This window comes from Macaca thibetana, chromosome 17, assembly GCF_024542745.1.
Source record: "Macaca thibetana thibetana isolate TM-01 chromosome 17, ASM2454274v1, whole genome shotgun sequence".
Lineage (NCBI taxonomy): Eukaryota > Metazoa > Chordata > Mammalia > Primates > Cercopithecidae > Macaca > Macaca thibetana.
This window is the reverse complement of record NC_065594.1, coordinates 19,949,127-19,965,250: the sequence shown is the minus strand read 5'-3', so window position 1 is coordinate 19,965,250 and position 16,124 is coordinate 19,949,127. Positions and strand designations below refer to the sequence as shown.

Here is a 16,124-nt window from a genome sequence, read left to right as displayed (position 1 = left end):
CATTTATCCAGATTTTGCTATTCACTTTTAGTTTCTAGGTTTTCTTCTGTGCTTCATCTTGTTTCATTTAGCCTTAGAGGTATTATTATGTGACATACAGGCCAGTCACTGTTATACCTGTAAAGTCCTGGATGTTTGAAAGCTTCCATTTTTCTGCCTTCTATTGATGGTGTCACAAGTCTCTTACATAGGTTTAATGGAGGTATTTTTTATTCTTTTGCATAATGCCACACAAAGTTGTAATTAATTAGTTTTGAGAAGGCTGCTTGTATATAGTAGGAGCTTACGAAATGCATTCTAATTAAATTGGCATAACTTCTTTCAGCCTTGGTTGTATCATGTATAACATTACATTGGATTGCATCAGTTCTAAAGGCTGTACTGCCTCTACAATTCTTCTATAATAATAGTAATAATAGCTACATTTACAAAGTCCTCTTATGTGCTAGGCACTAAGCTCAGGGCTTTACAAATGTTATCTCATTTGAATGCTCAGGTAACCTTATGAGGTAGGATATATGATTATTATTCTCCCCCCCCCCCTTTTTTTTTTAAGAGACAGAGCCTTGCTCTGTGGCCCAGGCTGGAATGCAGTAGCGTAATCACAGCTTACTTTAACCTTGAACTCCTGGATTCAAGCAGTCCTCCAACCTCAGCCTCCCAAGTAGCTGGAACTACGGGTGTGTGCAACCATTCCCAGCTTTTAAAAAAATTTTTAAATAAAAAAAAAAACAGCTTGTGTTTTCCCTCATTTTATACATTTTATAGATGAGGAAACTGAAAGGTTAAATTTGCAAAGGTCACTCAGCCAGCGAGGGGAGAAGCAAGGATTTGAACCCAAGCAATGAGATTCCAAAGCCTCTGCTTTTATCCACTACTCACTGGATGATTCAAAGTCCAGTAGGGTCTACCTCTGTGATGCATCTTGCATGAGTCCCCTTCTATTCCTTCCACTAATTTATATCTTCATTACATCTCTGACTTAGCTGATGGCAATCAGTTCCTAACTTGTAGTCCTACCTCTAGACGTTCCAGTTCAAGTACAGTCTTATTCATGTTACTCACCTGTTCCCATTGCCTATAAGTAGAGATTTCTTGGTTTGGCATTTAAAAGCCCCTGCAGAGTAACCCCAGCCTCTCCATGTACTATGTTAATTCTCTTTGCATATTCTACCTTCCAACCAAAATAGACAACTTGCCATTCTCTGGATATATTTGTGCTGTCCCATGACTATATCTTTGCCCACATTGTTAACATACCCATTTCACCTTGTTAAAAGCCAGTCCTCTTACAAAGTTTGGCTGAGATGTCATACTTTGGCTTCAGTACCCTTTGCAAAACAAGTATGGTTACCTTTCTCTGTTTTGTATTATAATCCTTTATGTAACTGTCTTAACCTAAGCCCCTAACCCCATTGTCTGTTCTTCAAGGTCAGGTCCTGTGTCTTACTCATTTTTCTATCTTCTGCAGCACTAAACGTGGGACATAATAGGTTCTTGAATCTTTGTTGATATAATGAAATTGAATTAGACAGATTCTACAGGTTTACAGCAAATAATGAGACCACAAAAATAATTTTATATGACTGCAAATCAGAAGGTTTTTCTGATACCTTTGAACCAGCAGGTATCTATTAAGTAATGTCAGCCTGGTTTCCATTTGTGACATGTGCACAATGTGGTACTAGTGGTGACATTAAAATTCTACAACAGATGATCCATAATTAGAATTAGTTCTGACGACGCCTTAGCCAGGAAGCCCTCATTAAGTGCTAACGTCTGGTTTAGTCCCCTTCATTTATGCCCCCATGGCACACTGGCACTGCCCCATCACATATTGTAATCATGTATATGTGTTTGCCACCAGACTGGGCCACTTGAGACCTGAAGCTATGTTTTTGCTTCTTCCTTGTCTCCCCAGCAACTAGCAGAGTGTCTAGCAAAATGTTAAATGTTGAAAGCTTGAATGAGCCACAGACTCCCACCAGACCCTAATAACTTCCATGACTACAGAATAATTTAAAAGAGTCTTCTCTTCTTTATAATTGTGATTCTTCATTTCTATTTTCTTTATAATTATTATTAAGGGTCAGAATTTCTTACCTCAACTTGTAGCAGTGCCCACTGACGAAGCCTCTAGGCCTCTAAAGTAGTGGAGTCAAAGGTCATGAGGTCTACCATCCTTGGTCAATAACTAGATCATTATTATCTTGTTTTGGTAGAGTTCCATGATTTAACTTTCTGCTTTGGAAATAATAGAAAAAGGCCCATTTTCTCCATACAGGACAGGTTACAAAAATGTATGTTTTGTCTGACACACATGATACGTATTTTTTTTAAGACAGAGTCTTTCTCTGTCATCCAGGCTGGAGTGCAGTGGCGTGACCTCGGCTCACTGCACCCTCCACCTCCTGGGTTCAAGCAATTTTCCTGCCTCAGCCTCCCGAGTAGCTAGGGGTACAGGCGTGCACCACCATGCTTGTATAATTTTTGTATTTTTAGTAGAGATGGGGTTTCACCATGTTGGCCAGGCTGATCTCGAACTTATGACCTCAAGTGATCTGCCTGCCTTGGCCTCCCAAAGTGCTAGGATTACAGGCATGAGCCACCACACCTGGCCATGATATGTGTTTTAAAGTACCGTACTAAGCCAGGCACAGTGGCACACACCTGTAATCTCAGCTACTTAGAAGGCTGAAGCAGGAAGATTGCTTGAGTCCAGGAGTTTGAGACTGTAGTGTGCCATGATCGCATCTGAGAATAGCTACTGGCACTCCAGCCTGGGCAACATAGTGAGTCCTCATCTCTCTAAAAAAAAAAAAAACAACGTGAACTGAGTATGAATGTATCAGGAGGTTTTAAGAATTCTTATTTCTGACTTCTCTTGGATAATATGGAAGTTGTAGCTGTGCTGGACCATGTCACAGTATGCTGAGTTACAGCTGCCACCTTTAGACAGGAAATGCTCACTCCAGTTTGTTCCAAAACTTACCTTATTTGGGTTTATATTTAATTAGCTAGTCCTTTTTTAAACCTGTTTGATTAATCACTTGATTTATGTAATTATAGACCTTCAAATAACGAGCTTTGTAAATGTGGGTTTCTATATTAAGCATATTTTTGTTACTACTGTTAATAGATTGATTTGTTTAGAGATTAAATGTTTTAAGCTATTTTACCTTAAAAAACACACACACAAGGTTTTGGGAGGCACGATTATACTACTTTTCACATTGAGCTTTTTGGAAATGCTTAGCAAATACTTGTTAATTGACATTTTCCAAATATTCTAAATGTTCCCTTGTATAATCCCTTGCATTTGCAATTGAAATAAAACTTAGTAGCCAAAGAGGAACATGGCTACTTAGGAGTTTCTCCAAAACTTTATCATTATTTCTGTTTCTGGCTTTTAGGCCTAAATAAACAAGATGAAAAGCAGTTACAAGAACTTGCACTGGAAGAAAGGCAAACCATTGATCAAAAAATCAACATGTTGTACAATGAGGTAGGTTTTCAGAAGTAGACTAGTTCAGTAGTGCTGTATAAAGGAATACTGTTTTTGCTAGACTCTGCTTTGGTGCTCAAAATGGTTTCCAAACACTATTTTAAGTGTGCTCTTATGATAAGTGATCAAGCTGGTCTCCTATAATTTGCTGCAGAATGAGAATGAAGAAATTATGGTGTCACATAATAAAACAAAGACTCCCAGGGTAAAAAAAAAAAAAAGAAAAATTCAAAGTTGAGTCTGTTAACTTGTTAGTAAGAGCATACATGCTGGTAAAGAAATTTAGTTCACCACAGGGACAAGTCAGAGGGTTTTAAGAGTGAGAAGTGGAGGAGGAGTTCATGGTGACTGTTAATTAAGGATTGGAAATTTGCACTCTGGATAGAATAGAATAAATCCAAAGGCGTAGAAATAGTTGGTTAACACACATCTTTGGTTAGGTCTAGTAAGGGTGTGGCATACTGGAGCCTCTCAGGATTCATGATACTGTATCAGCATCAGCTGATATCTCCTAGACATGGAAATGGAAGATTTCCCTTCCATAGTGGTCTCTTTTCCTTCTTGCTTAACGGATGGTTTGTCTACAAAGACAATGAAGAACACACTACGATATACCATGTTTCCCTCTGTCACATTTGCCGTCTTCCTACCTTCAGTCTTTCTTACTCTGGGAATCCAAGAGACGGGCTTTTTGAAAAGTTAAGGGGGAGGTTACATGGGATATCAGTTATTTTTATTACGAATTGAACCAGTTAATCAAAGGTAGAAGATGTCTGACTCTTAGTCTGATGTTCTCTCCCATAGATTATATCATTTCTAGCAGAGATGGAGTATTTCAGAAATTGGCAGTAGGGAGAATCATGACACATAGGTACTTTTAGTTTGATTTGAAAAACTTTTTAGTAATAGTGAAATTACTTCCCTTTTCTTCCTAAGAGGAAAGTTGGTTACTTTCTTTATTAGGAAGCCTTTTTTTTTTTCTGGTCACAGCTGAGAAACTCATTTTGAGCCTTATCTTGGGAGCCCTCAACATAGTCTTTAATTAGAGCGACTCTGCTGAGAAGGCACAGCATGGCTGGTGTCTGCTGTCAGTTACAGCAGGAGATAATATGAAATCATTTCTCAAATTGAAGACTTTGAAAGCCTTGCTTCATTCGTTAGATGAAAGAAGCTGCTGTTCAGAACTAATTATAAGAGCCAGAATCTGAAGAAAATTGAATGGAACACCCTGGACTTTGATCTGAACTTCTGCATTCTAGAAAATTAAGATAATCTGATAACAGTGCAGAAAATATACTGACAAGTAACTCCATTGTTAACCTGAATTGATCACCTGTTTTAGGTCTAATTAGTTCTACTTATTATAGCATTTTTGGAATATCCTATTTGGGATACTGTATGATTTTGCCAATTATTGATTTTTTCAATGTTTTTGGGGCCTTTATTTAAATTCAGTAATAGTATGCCGGGGAAAATATACACACAAATGCTGATTTTTATTCCAGCTTTTCCAGAGCCTTCTGCCAAAGGAGAAATATGACAAAAATGATGTTATTTTAGAGGTGACATCTGGAAGAACTACTGGAGGTCAGTAAACTTATTTTATTATTTAAATGATCTAAAAAGTCCTTGAATTTTACCTTATCTGATAACACTAACTTTAAAAGTCCATTAAATGTATTTAAATTTGCAAATAGTTATTCTTTGTGTCTTAAAGGACTTAGTCTTAAGGATGGCTTTCTGAAATTTGTTCTGACTAAATATTTTTCATATTTTCTTTTAGGTGACATCTGCCAACAATTTACCCGAGAAATATTTGACATGTACCAGAATTATTCGTGCTATAAACACTGGCAATTTGAACTTCTGAATTATACACCAGCAGATTATGGTAGGCATACTGAGGAATTTGCCCGTAGCAGATACTGAAAATTATTTTACCTCTGATCTTGATTAGAACCATATTGTCCCATTTTTTTTTAAACTTTTGGTGTATATCTACTAAACACTGTGACATAGGCTCATCAATCACAGTGGCTTTCTATTATAGTAGAGTTGTTAGCTGGGAGAAGAGAGTGGAAATGAGGGAAGCGTTTGCTTAGGGAGAAATATGTGAATTAGAGAAAATTCCCCTGAGGAACTTAGATACGTATCTTGCCTCAAAATCATTTTTCTCTGTTATTGAAAGCAAAGATATATTAAGGTTTTTACTTTAAATAGCTTTATTTATAAAATAATATAATAAGTATTACTAATTAGACTAAGTGGCTAATGTGTTTGATTTTTATGAGAATATAGAAAAAGTTAACCATTTGTCTTTATTTTCAAGAAACTTCTGTTCTCTTTTGGCTGATAAAAATTTATAGAACGGCTGGACACTATGGCTCATGCCTATAATCCCAGCACTCTGGGAGGCCGAGGTGGGAGGATCACTTGAGGTGAGGAGTTTGAGACCAGCCTGGCCGACATGGTAAAACCTTGTCTCTACTAAAAATACAAAAATTAATTGGGCATGGTGGCATGTGCCTGTAATCCCAACTACTCGGGAGGCTGAGGCAGGAGAATCGCTTGAACCCGGAAGGGGGAGGTTGCAGTGAGCCGAGATCACCCCAGTGCACTCCTGCCTGGGCAACAGAGCGAGACTGTCTCAAAAAATAATAATAATAATAATACAACGTAGGCAAACAGTGCAGTTCTTTACCTTTCAATACTCAAGTATATTGATTCAAAACGTGATGATAATTCTCTCATTTGTCCCATTCTTTTAATCCATTTGAAAGTTTTCCTCTGCTTGGTTATGCAGTGATACATTGTACTAGACAGAGGAGTCATCAATAATAAACCACAGACTATCAAAGTAGGGAGAGAAGATTCATGTAAGTTGAACAGTAAAGGGAAATAAGAACCAGCATACAGCCTAAGGAAGTTGTACTTGGTACAGATTTCAGATACAACCAGTGGTCAGGAAAGGGGGTTATCTGTGAGCGCAGAGGGAAGAAACAACCTGAGCAGCAGCATGCTGGTGGGAGAGGTCTTGGTGTGTCGGGGAGGGAGTGGGGAGGCCAGTTTACCCATAGCTTGTCAGGGAAGTAATCTCGGAAGTAGGTTTGAGTGGATAGATTTTGAACAGCTTTGACTGATGGGCAGTAGGAAGCTGTTGAAAATTGTATTAATATGATTTGATAAAATATATTTTAAGGAGATTATTTTGACAATAGTGATGGATGGATGGATGGATGGATGCATGGATGCATGGATGGAAAGGCTAGATTTAGTGCAGACTGCAAAAAGGTTATTACAGTAATCCAGATATGACTAAGAGTTAGAATGGGAAGTAGAATTATGTGTCAGAGACCTTCAAAGGATGAATAGGCATAATTTGCTGAGTAACTAGATGTGAGAGGAACTGTTGCTTATCCAGTATGTCCTGTGTGAACAACTTCACATCCTTGTGAAATAGGTATTACTAATCTCATTTTACAGATGAGAATCTAGGCTCAGAGAGTAACTAACTAATCCAGGACCACACAGTAAGTAATGGCAATCCTGGGATTAAATTTTAGTCTGTTTGATCCAGAGCTGCACTACATCCCATGATTCTATTCTGACACAAAGGAGATGAGCCACAGGGAGTCTAATCTTTCTAGCTGAGAAGACTGTGATACTCATTCATGCCGTTGGATGGAATAGAAGTTGGAAGGCAGAAACCATTTGGAAAGAATAATGATGAATGGTTTTTAAATTATTAAGTTTGAGGTTATAGTGAGCATCCACTTAGAAATAGTCAGTAAATAGTCTGGGCACAGTGGCTCACACCTGTAATCCCAGCACTTTGGGAGACTGAGTTCAAGACCAGCCTGACCAACATGGTAAAACCCCGTCTCTACTAAAGATATAAAAATTACCTGTAATCTCAGCTACTCGGGAGGCTGAGGTACGAGAATCATTTGAACCCGGGAGGCGCAGGTTGCAGTGAGTTGAGATTGCACCAGTGCACTCCAACCTGGGCAATAGAGTGAGACTCAGTCTCAAAAAAAAAAAAAGAAAGAAATATTCGGAGTAAATATTAAGTTGAGTAACCAGATCTTTGGTGAGAGAACAGAACTCAGGCAAACTATTTGATACCTGTTAACTCAGAGACAATGTCTGATACTGAGAGAATAAGTGAGGGAGAGTCTGTAGAGAGAGAGCATTCAGGGCAACAAGCTTTGGAGAATGGCCACGTTTAGAAGGATAGACCAGTTAGCAAAATAAAAGGAGGATTCAAGATAAGCAGAAAAAGGATGAGGACAGTAAAATATGGAAGCAAAAGAGGAGAGAGTTTCAAGGAGAATGTAAGAAGAAATAGCAGCATTGTGAAAAGGAGAGTAGTGGAAAATATCGTGAGTGAACTCTGATAGGTGTATTTTGAATGAGACTTTCAAGAATAAAAGGGAGATGACCTCAATAACAGGAAGAGAGATTCTGTTCCAGGTTTGTAGAGCAGCCTAAACAATGGTTGGGAAAACTTGCCTTTAGATACACTAACTCACTGGCAAAATAAAAATATTTTGAAAAGTTAAAAGCCTCCTTTTTTTAAAAAAAAAGAAACATTACAAATATTTTACTCATATACCTTTAAAATTAAAGACTAAGGGCTGGGCTTGATTGAGCCCAGGAGGTTTGATTGAGCCCAGGAGGTCGAGGCTGCAGTGAGCCATGATTGTGCCACTGCACTCCAGCCTGGGCAACAGAGCTAGACTCTGTCCCGAAAGAAGTGGGGAGAGGGGATAGTAAATGGAAGCAAACAGTCATGTTCCAGAGTGGCAGTGGGAAAAGAAATGACCTCCTGACCTCGTGATCCACCCACCTCGGCCTGCCAAAGTACTGGGATTACAGGCGTAAGCCACCACGCCCAGCCTAAAAAAATGATTTCTTTATTAGAAGCAGTTAGGAGAAGAAAATGATGTGGATAAAGAAAGGGCAAAAAGCACCTACCTTATATACATGTTAAATTACATGTGTGTGCACACAGATATATTTTTTTAATGTTTAATTGAAATGGAGAGGAACTCATAGATAACCATAGAGATTCACATAGCACTAAAAGCTAAAGTTGAAAGTTTCATGTACAAATTCATACGTTAAGTGACTTTCAAAGTCATATCATTTTATGGCAGTAGGTACAGATAGAGACAATATTTAACCATTTCAGAAATAGTTCAAACTAAATGATCACAAGATAGTCTATGGAAGCAGTGGAGGGTAATGGTTCTAGATATGTAGTGTAGGTCTGACACTATCGATCTGTAAACCTGGTATCTAATGAATTGAAATATTTTCCACATTAAAGGGATTCTATAAAATATATTGCATGATCTCCCCAGCCCTCGATGGATGAATATTTATAATTATGTTTTGGTATTCTCTACTCACGAGTTGAATTTGGAGAGGGGTGGCTTACTGGAATGTAATTGTGAATTTTATGTGTCCAGATGACTCACGTTTCACCACAACTGTGAGAAACATATTTGTGGGGAGCCCCAGCATCCTTCAGGATCTCTGTGACCACTCTTCTCTCTAGGTCACACCATACAGTGGGGACTTTGGTCACTGAATTGGGAAACCTAAATGTAGTAGGAGTAATTCGATCCCAGGGTGGCAGGGGCCAACTGGTGGTACCCCACTGCCAAATGCCAAGTAGTAGGCGTAATTACCGTGCCAGACAGCAGAGTCAAAATAGCAAGCAGTGACCGGGCGCAGTGGCTCACGCCTGTAATCTCAGCACTTTGGGAGACTGAGATGGGTGGATCACCTGAGGTCAGGAGTTCGAGACCATCCTGGCCAACATGGCGAAACCCCGTCTCTACTAAAACTACAAAAATTAGCCGAGTGTAGTGTGTGGCTGTACCCTCAGCTACTCAGGAGGCTGAGGCAGGAGAATCACTTGAACCCGGGAGGTGGAGGTTGCAGTGAGCCGAGATTGCTCCACTGCAGTCCTGTCTGGGCGACAGAGCAAGGCTCCGTCAAAAGAAAAAAAAAAAAAAGCAAGCAGAATAGTCTCACTTTTGCGGACTTACAGCGTTGATCATGGTGTTCCTAGAAGTGAAATAGATAGGAAGCCTACTACTTGATCTGTATAAGAGAAGATTTCTAGGTCAAGTAAACAGAAGGCTATCCTGAATCATAAAAACTGAGAATCACAGCTGCTCAACCAGTTTCCAGACTTGAGCCAATTTCCAGACCCAGAATACCTTGAGTGAAGGCGAGTGTGTAGGTCCCCTTGAGGAAAATCCCCAGGATACTGCCAAAACTTTTCCCCAGCCTCCTCAAAGGGGTTTATAGCCTTTTAGTACAGTAACTATACTTTGGAGAAAAGAAAGTAATCAGAGAGGACTTCTAGTCACTGTCTGTAAGCCAACACTAATTCTAGGACATTCAAAAATGTTACTGTGATCTACTAGTCAGGATAGGGGCTTGTGTGGAGGTCAGGTGATCAATGAGTTTTAGCTCATGCCCATCTCACAGTGGGCCCAGGGTGAAAATAACCAATCCTGTGGTTATTTTCCCAGTTCCAGAATGCAAAATTGGAATAGACATATTCAGCAGCTGGTAGAATCCACACACTGGTTCCCTGACCTATGGAGCAAAGGCTATTATGGTGGGAAAGACCAAGTGGAAGCCACCAGAACGGCCTCTAGGAAAATAGCAAACGAAAAGCAATACTGCAGTTCTGGAGGGATCCTGGAGATTGGTGCTGCCACCAAGGACCTGAAAAATGCAGGGGTGGTAATTCCCCTCACATCCCCATTTAGCTCCCCTATTTGGCCTGTACAGAAGACAGGTGGATCCTGGAGAAATGATGGATTATTGAAAGCTTAAACAGGCAGTGAATCCAACGGCAGCTGCTATACCAGATGTGGTTTCATCACTTGAGCAAATTAACATATTCCCTGGTACCTGGTATATAGCTGTTGATGTGGCAAATGCCTTTTTCTCCATCCCTGTCAGTAAAAGCCACCAGAAGCAGTTTGTTTTCATCCGGCAAGGCCACAATACACCTTCATTGTCCTCCTTTAGGGTATATCAGCTCTCTAGCCTTGTGTCACAGTTTATCTCATAGGGAGCTTGACAGCCTTTCTCTTCCACAAGATTTCACACTGATCCAGGAAAGCCAATGGCATAGTTCCAGTTACGACTGATACCTCTCGACAGCTAAATGTCAACACTGTACTAAATGTTCTGCATGTATTCATCTCGGTTATGCGTCACAAAAACCCTTGGAGAGTAAAATTTCAAGGCTATGTTGTATGCCTGCATATGCCTTGAGGCACTACTCATATACTCTTCAGTGTGAATGTTTCCCCCTTCAGGTGTGCAGTGCTGTAGCACTACTTATATACTATTATTATTCACATAAGGAAACCAAAGCGTGGAACTAACTTGCCTGTGGGCAGACAGCTAGGAAGAAGAGAAGCTTGAATTTTGAACTCAGGTAGCCTAAGACTGGCTGTTTCAATCTATACCAAATAAGTCACAGTCTTCTCTTATAATATTCAAGTATTTGCACATGAGATGAAGTAAAGAGGATGGAGGAGTAATTTTATTAAAGTACAGTGTGAATGTGAGATGGGGAATTTAAATTTGTTGTGGCGTCACTCTGTTTTAGTTCCTGGATAATCTTTCATAGTATGTCCATCCTACCACGCTGAATATGAATGTTAAACGATTTGATTTTTCTTTTTTTTTTTTTATTTAAACGATTTGATTTTTCGTATCATCTGTCCCCTAAATGCATGTCAGCTGCTTTATTTGGTATGAAGATTATTATCCAGTAATATGTTTTATTGCTGGAGGAAGATCAGCTATGATGGACTTACCTAAGAGACAGTATGCCAGTCTCTTATAAGACACCTTCCTAAGGCATTTTCAAGGGTAATCTAAAACTATACTCAATTTTTGTCTAACATGCTGACTTTAGAAACCGAATGGGGCTGGGCGCGGTGGCTCAAGCCTGTAATCCCAGCACTTTGGGAGGCCGAGACGGGTGGATCACGAGGTCAGGAGATCGAGACCATCCTGGCTAAAACGGTGAAACCCCGTCTCTACTAAATAATACAAAAAACTAGCCGGGCGAGGTGGCAGGCGCCTGTAGTCCCAGCTACTCAGGAGGCTGAGGCAGGAGAATGGCGTGAACCCAGGAGGCGGAGCTTGCAGTGAGCTGAGATCTGGCCACTGCACTCCAGCCTGGGCAACAGAGCGAGACTCCATCTCAAAAAAAAAAAAAAACCGAATGGGTTAGGGTTACTATATCTTCATTAGAAATGCATTAGGAAGATGGCAACTGCAGTAGCAGCATAGTTTTCAGTCTCTCTGAATCCCCATGCAAAAACACATATAGCAACTAGATAGCAAAACCAAAAACCCATGGAGAGCATTGACAGCATTCAGTTGCAGGGTATACCCACAAAACCCTAAAACAAACTACCAGTTGCCATAGAACCTGCATGGTCTAAGCATCTGTGCAGGAGGAAGAAGGAAGCAATGGGGTGGCATCTGCCAGATCTGAAAACTGGAGAACCCCCTCATAACTCATGGTTTTTCTCTGGAATTTGGGAGCCAGTTATGAACATGAGCTGGAGCTGGGAGGAGTTTTACGCTCTCCAATAATGAGTGAGGGTTCAGGCTTTAGGTAAGGAGATTGAAAGAGGCCAGAGCAGTGTAGCCCCCATGACCTCTCAAAACAGATCCACTAGGGCGCCTTTCTAAAACAGGCCCCCACACTGAGGAAGGACTGCTGGGAGGAGTCTCAGAGTTGAGCAGGACAGGGATAAAGAGGGAGGAAGGGAAAAGAAGATCTAATCCAATGTCAGGGAGAACAGCCAGGAAGTCCCAGAAAGCAGGCTGCTGTTTACTTGAACATTACACAAAGTCACAGAAAAGAGAGCTCTGTGAAGTTAGAAGAGCCTTCCTGGACTCATTCTAAAATGTATGGAGAAGTAATCTCACATAAAAATAAACCATAGAAAAGTATTAAGGTCAAGTTCCATACAAAGTTTTATGAGAAACAAGAGAATAAGGAGTAGAATAATATCCCTACAGACAAAGCACATTAGAAAGACATGACTACAAAATAGGTCAAAACTATAATCTACTATTTCAAAATAAGTTAAGAGGCTGAGCACGGTGGCTCACACCTATATTCCTCAGCAGTTTGGGAGGCCAAGGTGGGAGGATCGCTTGAGCCCAGGAGTTTGAGACCAGCCTGGGTCCCACATGGTGAGATCTTGTCTCTACAAAAAATTTTAAAAATTAGCTGAGCATGGTGGCACACGTCTGTAGTCCCAGCTGCTCCAGTGGCTGAGGTGGGATGGCTTGAGCCCAGGAGGTCAACACTGAAGTGAGCTGAGATTGTGCCACTGCACTCCAGCCCAGACAACAGAGTGAGACCATGTCTTCAAAAAAAAAAAAAAAAGCAATATGAAGTGTCAAAGAATCTGGTAAATCAGGAGTAGAAATGACAGACTCAGGAAATAATTAGAAAGCAAATAAAAATCATTTTAGATATGAATAAATCAGAAGAAACATTTGAGTAGATAAACAGAACATTTAATGCCTTAAGAAAATAGTAGTCAAAAAGGAAAATTTTTTTTGAAATCAAGAAGAAATGAAGACAGATAAAGGAGTGAAGAAAAATGACAAATACTGTTGACAGGCAAAAAGATTGATTAGATGATAAAAGAGCAGATACTATATTAGTTATTTATTGCTGTGTAACAAATTACCCAAAGCTTAGCAACTTCAAGACAACAAACATTTTTTATCTCACAATTTATGCGGGTCAGGAATCAGCTGCTTTTTTGAGTGGCACAGGGTCTCTCATGAGGTTGCAGCTGAGCTGTTGGGTGGGGTTCTTGTCATCTCAACACAAGACTGGGGCTTCAGGGCCTGCTTCTAAGCTCACTCACGTGGTTGTAAGCAGATACCAGCTTTTTACCACCAGGTCCTCTCCATAGGGCTATTTCCAACTTAGCAACCTGTTTCTCCGAAGTGAGTGATGCAAGATGGAGGCCATGGTTCTTTATAATCTAACCTCAGAAGGTGACTTAGTATCACCTCTGCCATACCATATGCTGTTGATCATACAGACCAGCTGGGAGGGAACTGTAAGGGTATGAATACCAGCAGGCAGGGATCCTGGGGGGCCACCCTTGAAGCTGCCTATGATAAATACATCTATATTTCCCGAGAACTCTTCTGAAATAGAAATAAAAGATTTGAGGCTGGGCGCGGTGGCTCAAGCCTGCAATCCCAGCACTTTGGGAGGCCGAGATGGGCGGATCACGAGGTCAGGAGATCGAGACCATCCTGACTAACATGGTGAAACCCCGTCTCCACTAAAAAATACAAAAAACTAGCCGGGTGAGGTGGCGGCACCTGTAGTCCCAGCTACTCGGGAGGCTGAGGCAGGAGAATGGCGCAAACCCGGGAGGCGGAGCTTGCAGTGAACTGAGATTCGGCCACTGCACTCCAGCCTGGGCGACAGAGCGAAACTCCGTCTCAAAAAAAAAAAAAAGAAGAAAAGATTTGAAACCATGTGCACATCTGAAAATATCCAGCTAGAACAACCAACACTAAGCCATCGGCTAATAAAATGTTTGGACTTACAAAAAAGGGAAAAGATCCATTAGACATGTAGAAACAAAGACCCTGAGACTTATAAGGGAAGGATTAGATTTCCTTCAGACTTTTCAGTAACAGCACTTTGTGTCAGAGAGAGATAGAGTTCACTGAAAGAAAGAAAGTTGAGTTAAAGATTTTATAATCAGCAAAACTGACTTATAAATGTGAAGGGAGCAAATTGTTCTCATTATGCAAGAATTCAGGAAATACTCTTCCCATGGTCCCTTTCTGTGGAATCTACTAGAAACAAGCTTCAGACAACTAAAATGAGAGACAGCAAAATATGGAGTGGGGGTGAGCATGAAATATTCAGTTAGACGAAGAACTGGGACTAATTGAGGGCTAAGGAGAATGAATTTGTTACATAAGGACTGTATGATCTGACAGTGTAGATATAGTACAATCATTTGAAAAATGGGAGGCAAATGGCAAGAGCATATGCAAAAAAGTTTTAATGTTTGTAGTAACTGTATTAGTAGAACTAGTATTAGTATTCTGAGACTGTTAGGTGTGTAGCGTAATATAAAAACAGATGAGTAATTGTGGGATATTTTAATTCTAATGCCCTCTCTTTGAGAACCAAGATTCTTGGTGTGGGAAGAAACACAATAAAAGTGTAAGAGAAAAGAGGTTGAATTTAACTTGGAAGTGTCAGTTGTAAAAACTGAAAGGTCTGAGATTTTACCCTACTTGCACGCTGACAAGGTAGCCTGCTGCTGTTTCATGGGTCAGCAGTGAAGGACAGTTTATTACTCAGGGTTATTGCAATAGCCAGAGTATCAGCATTTTTGTGCCAGTTCCCTGAGCCCAGAGTCCCACAGGGCAACAACGAAGAAGACCAGATGATACCTGCCCACACGGTAGGTTGCATTATAGGAGAAGAGCACTGAACTTAAGGAAATTGAGTCTTTTTTTTTTTTTTTTTTTTTTTTTTGAGGCGGGGTCTCACACTGTCTCCCAGGCTGGAGGGCAGTGGCACCATCACAGCTCGCTGCAGCCTCAACTGGACTCAAGCCATCTTCCCACGTCAGCCTCCCATGTAGCTGGGACTACAGGCACGTGCCACCACACCTGGCTAAGTTTTTTATTTTTATTTAATTTTATTTATTTATTTATTTTGAGATGGAGTCTCGCTCTGTCACCCAGTCTGGAGTGCAGTGGCACAATCTCGGCTCACTGCAACCTCCGCCTCTCAGGTTCAAGCGATTCTTCTGCCTCAGCATCCCGAGTAGCTGGGACTACAGGCACATGCTACCACGCCCAGCTAATTATTGTATTTTTAGTAGAGACGGGGTTTCATCCTATTGGTCAGGCTGGTCTTGAACTCCTGACCTCGTGATCCGCCTGTCTCGGCCTCCCAAAGTGCTGGGACTACAGGTGTGAACCACAGCGCCGGCCATAATTTTTGTATTTATTGTAGAGATGAAGTTTGACCATGTTGCCCAGGATGGTCTTGAACTCCTGGGCTCCCGCTGTCTGCCCACCTCAGCTTTGCAAAGTGCCGGGATTACAGGCATGAACCACTGCGCCCAGCCGTTTTTTAATGGGCAGTAGGCATGCCTGCACATTGCTCTAGAGAGACACTATCTCTGTCTTCCAAGGCTGTGGAAACCTATCCTTTGCTCAGGAGGGACACATTATTTTCAAGGCTGTTCACTGCACAAACCACCTTTAAAAGATATTTTAGAGTGAAATAGCCAGCAATGCTTCATTTGTAAGATGTGCAGGAACACAAGAGACCCATGGAAAATTGAGTCTCAACATCACATGAACTCATGAGGTTATTTCCTGTCTCTGGCCACTGAAAAGGCTTAGAAATAATAACCAAATCCAGTAGTAGTTCTCTCGAACCAGGACTTCTTGGAGACATGGCTGATTCCAGGTCTAGGGCAAAAAATGTTCAAGATAATCCTGGAATATCTTGTTATGCCGTACAAATGGGGCATGTCCCATGTAA

General features: G+C 40.8%; 1 protein-coding gene and 1 long non-coding RNA gene across 3 annotated transcripts in view; one reads left to right on the top strand and one right to left on the bottom strand.

The window, feature by feature from the left end:
* Positions 1-16,124, bottom strand: part of LOC126940350 (uncharacterized) — a 174,717-nt gene that overhangs the window by 39,924 nt on the left and 118,669 nt on the right. The gene's annotated exons all lie outside the window — the stretch shown is intronic.
* MTRF1 (mitochondrial translation release factor 1) overlaps positions 1-16,124 on the top strand; it is a 54,146-nt gene that overhangs the window by 4,111 nt on the left and 33,911 nt on the right. For both annotated transcript variants that reach the window (XM_050766134.1, XM_050766133.1), the window contains exons 3-5: positions 3,414-3,505; positions 5,011-5,092; positions 5,289-5,396. In XM_050766134.1, the coding sequence (XP_050622091.1) occupies positions 3,414-3,505; positions 5,011-5,092; positions 5,289-5,396 (282 nt within the window). The remainder of the gene's footprint in view (positions 1-3,413; positions 3,506-5,010; positions 5,093-5,288; positions 5,397-16,124) is intronic.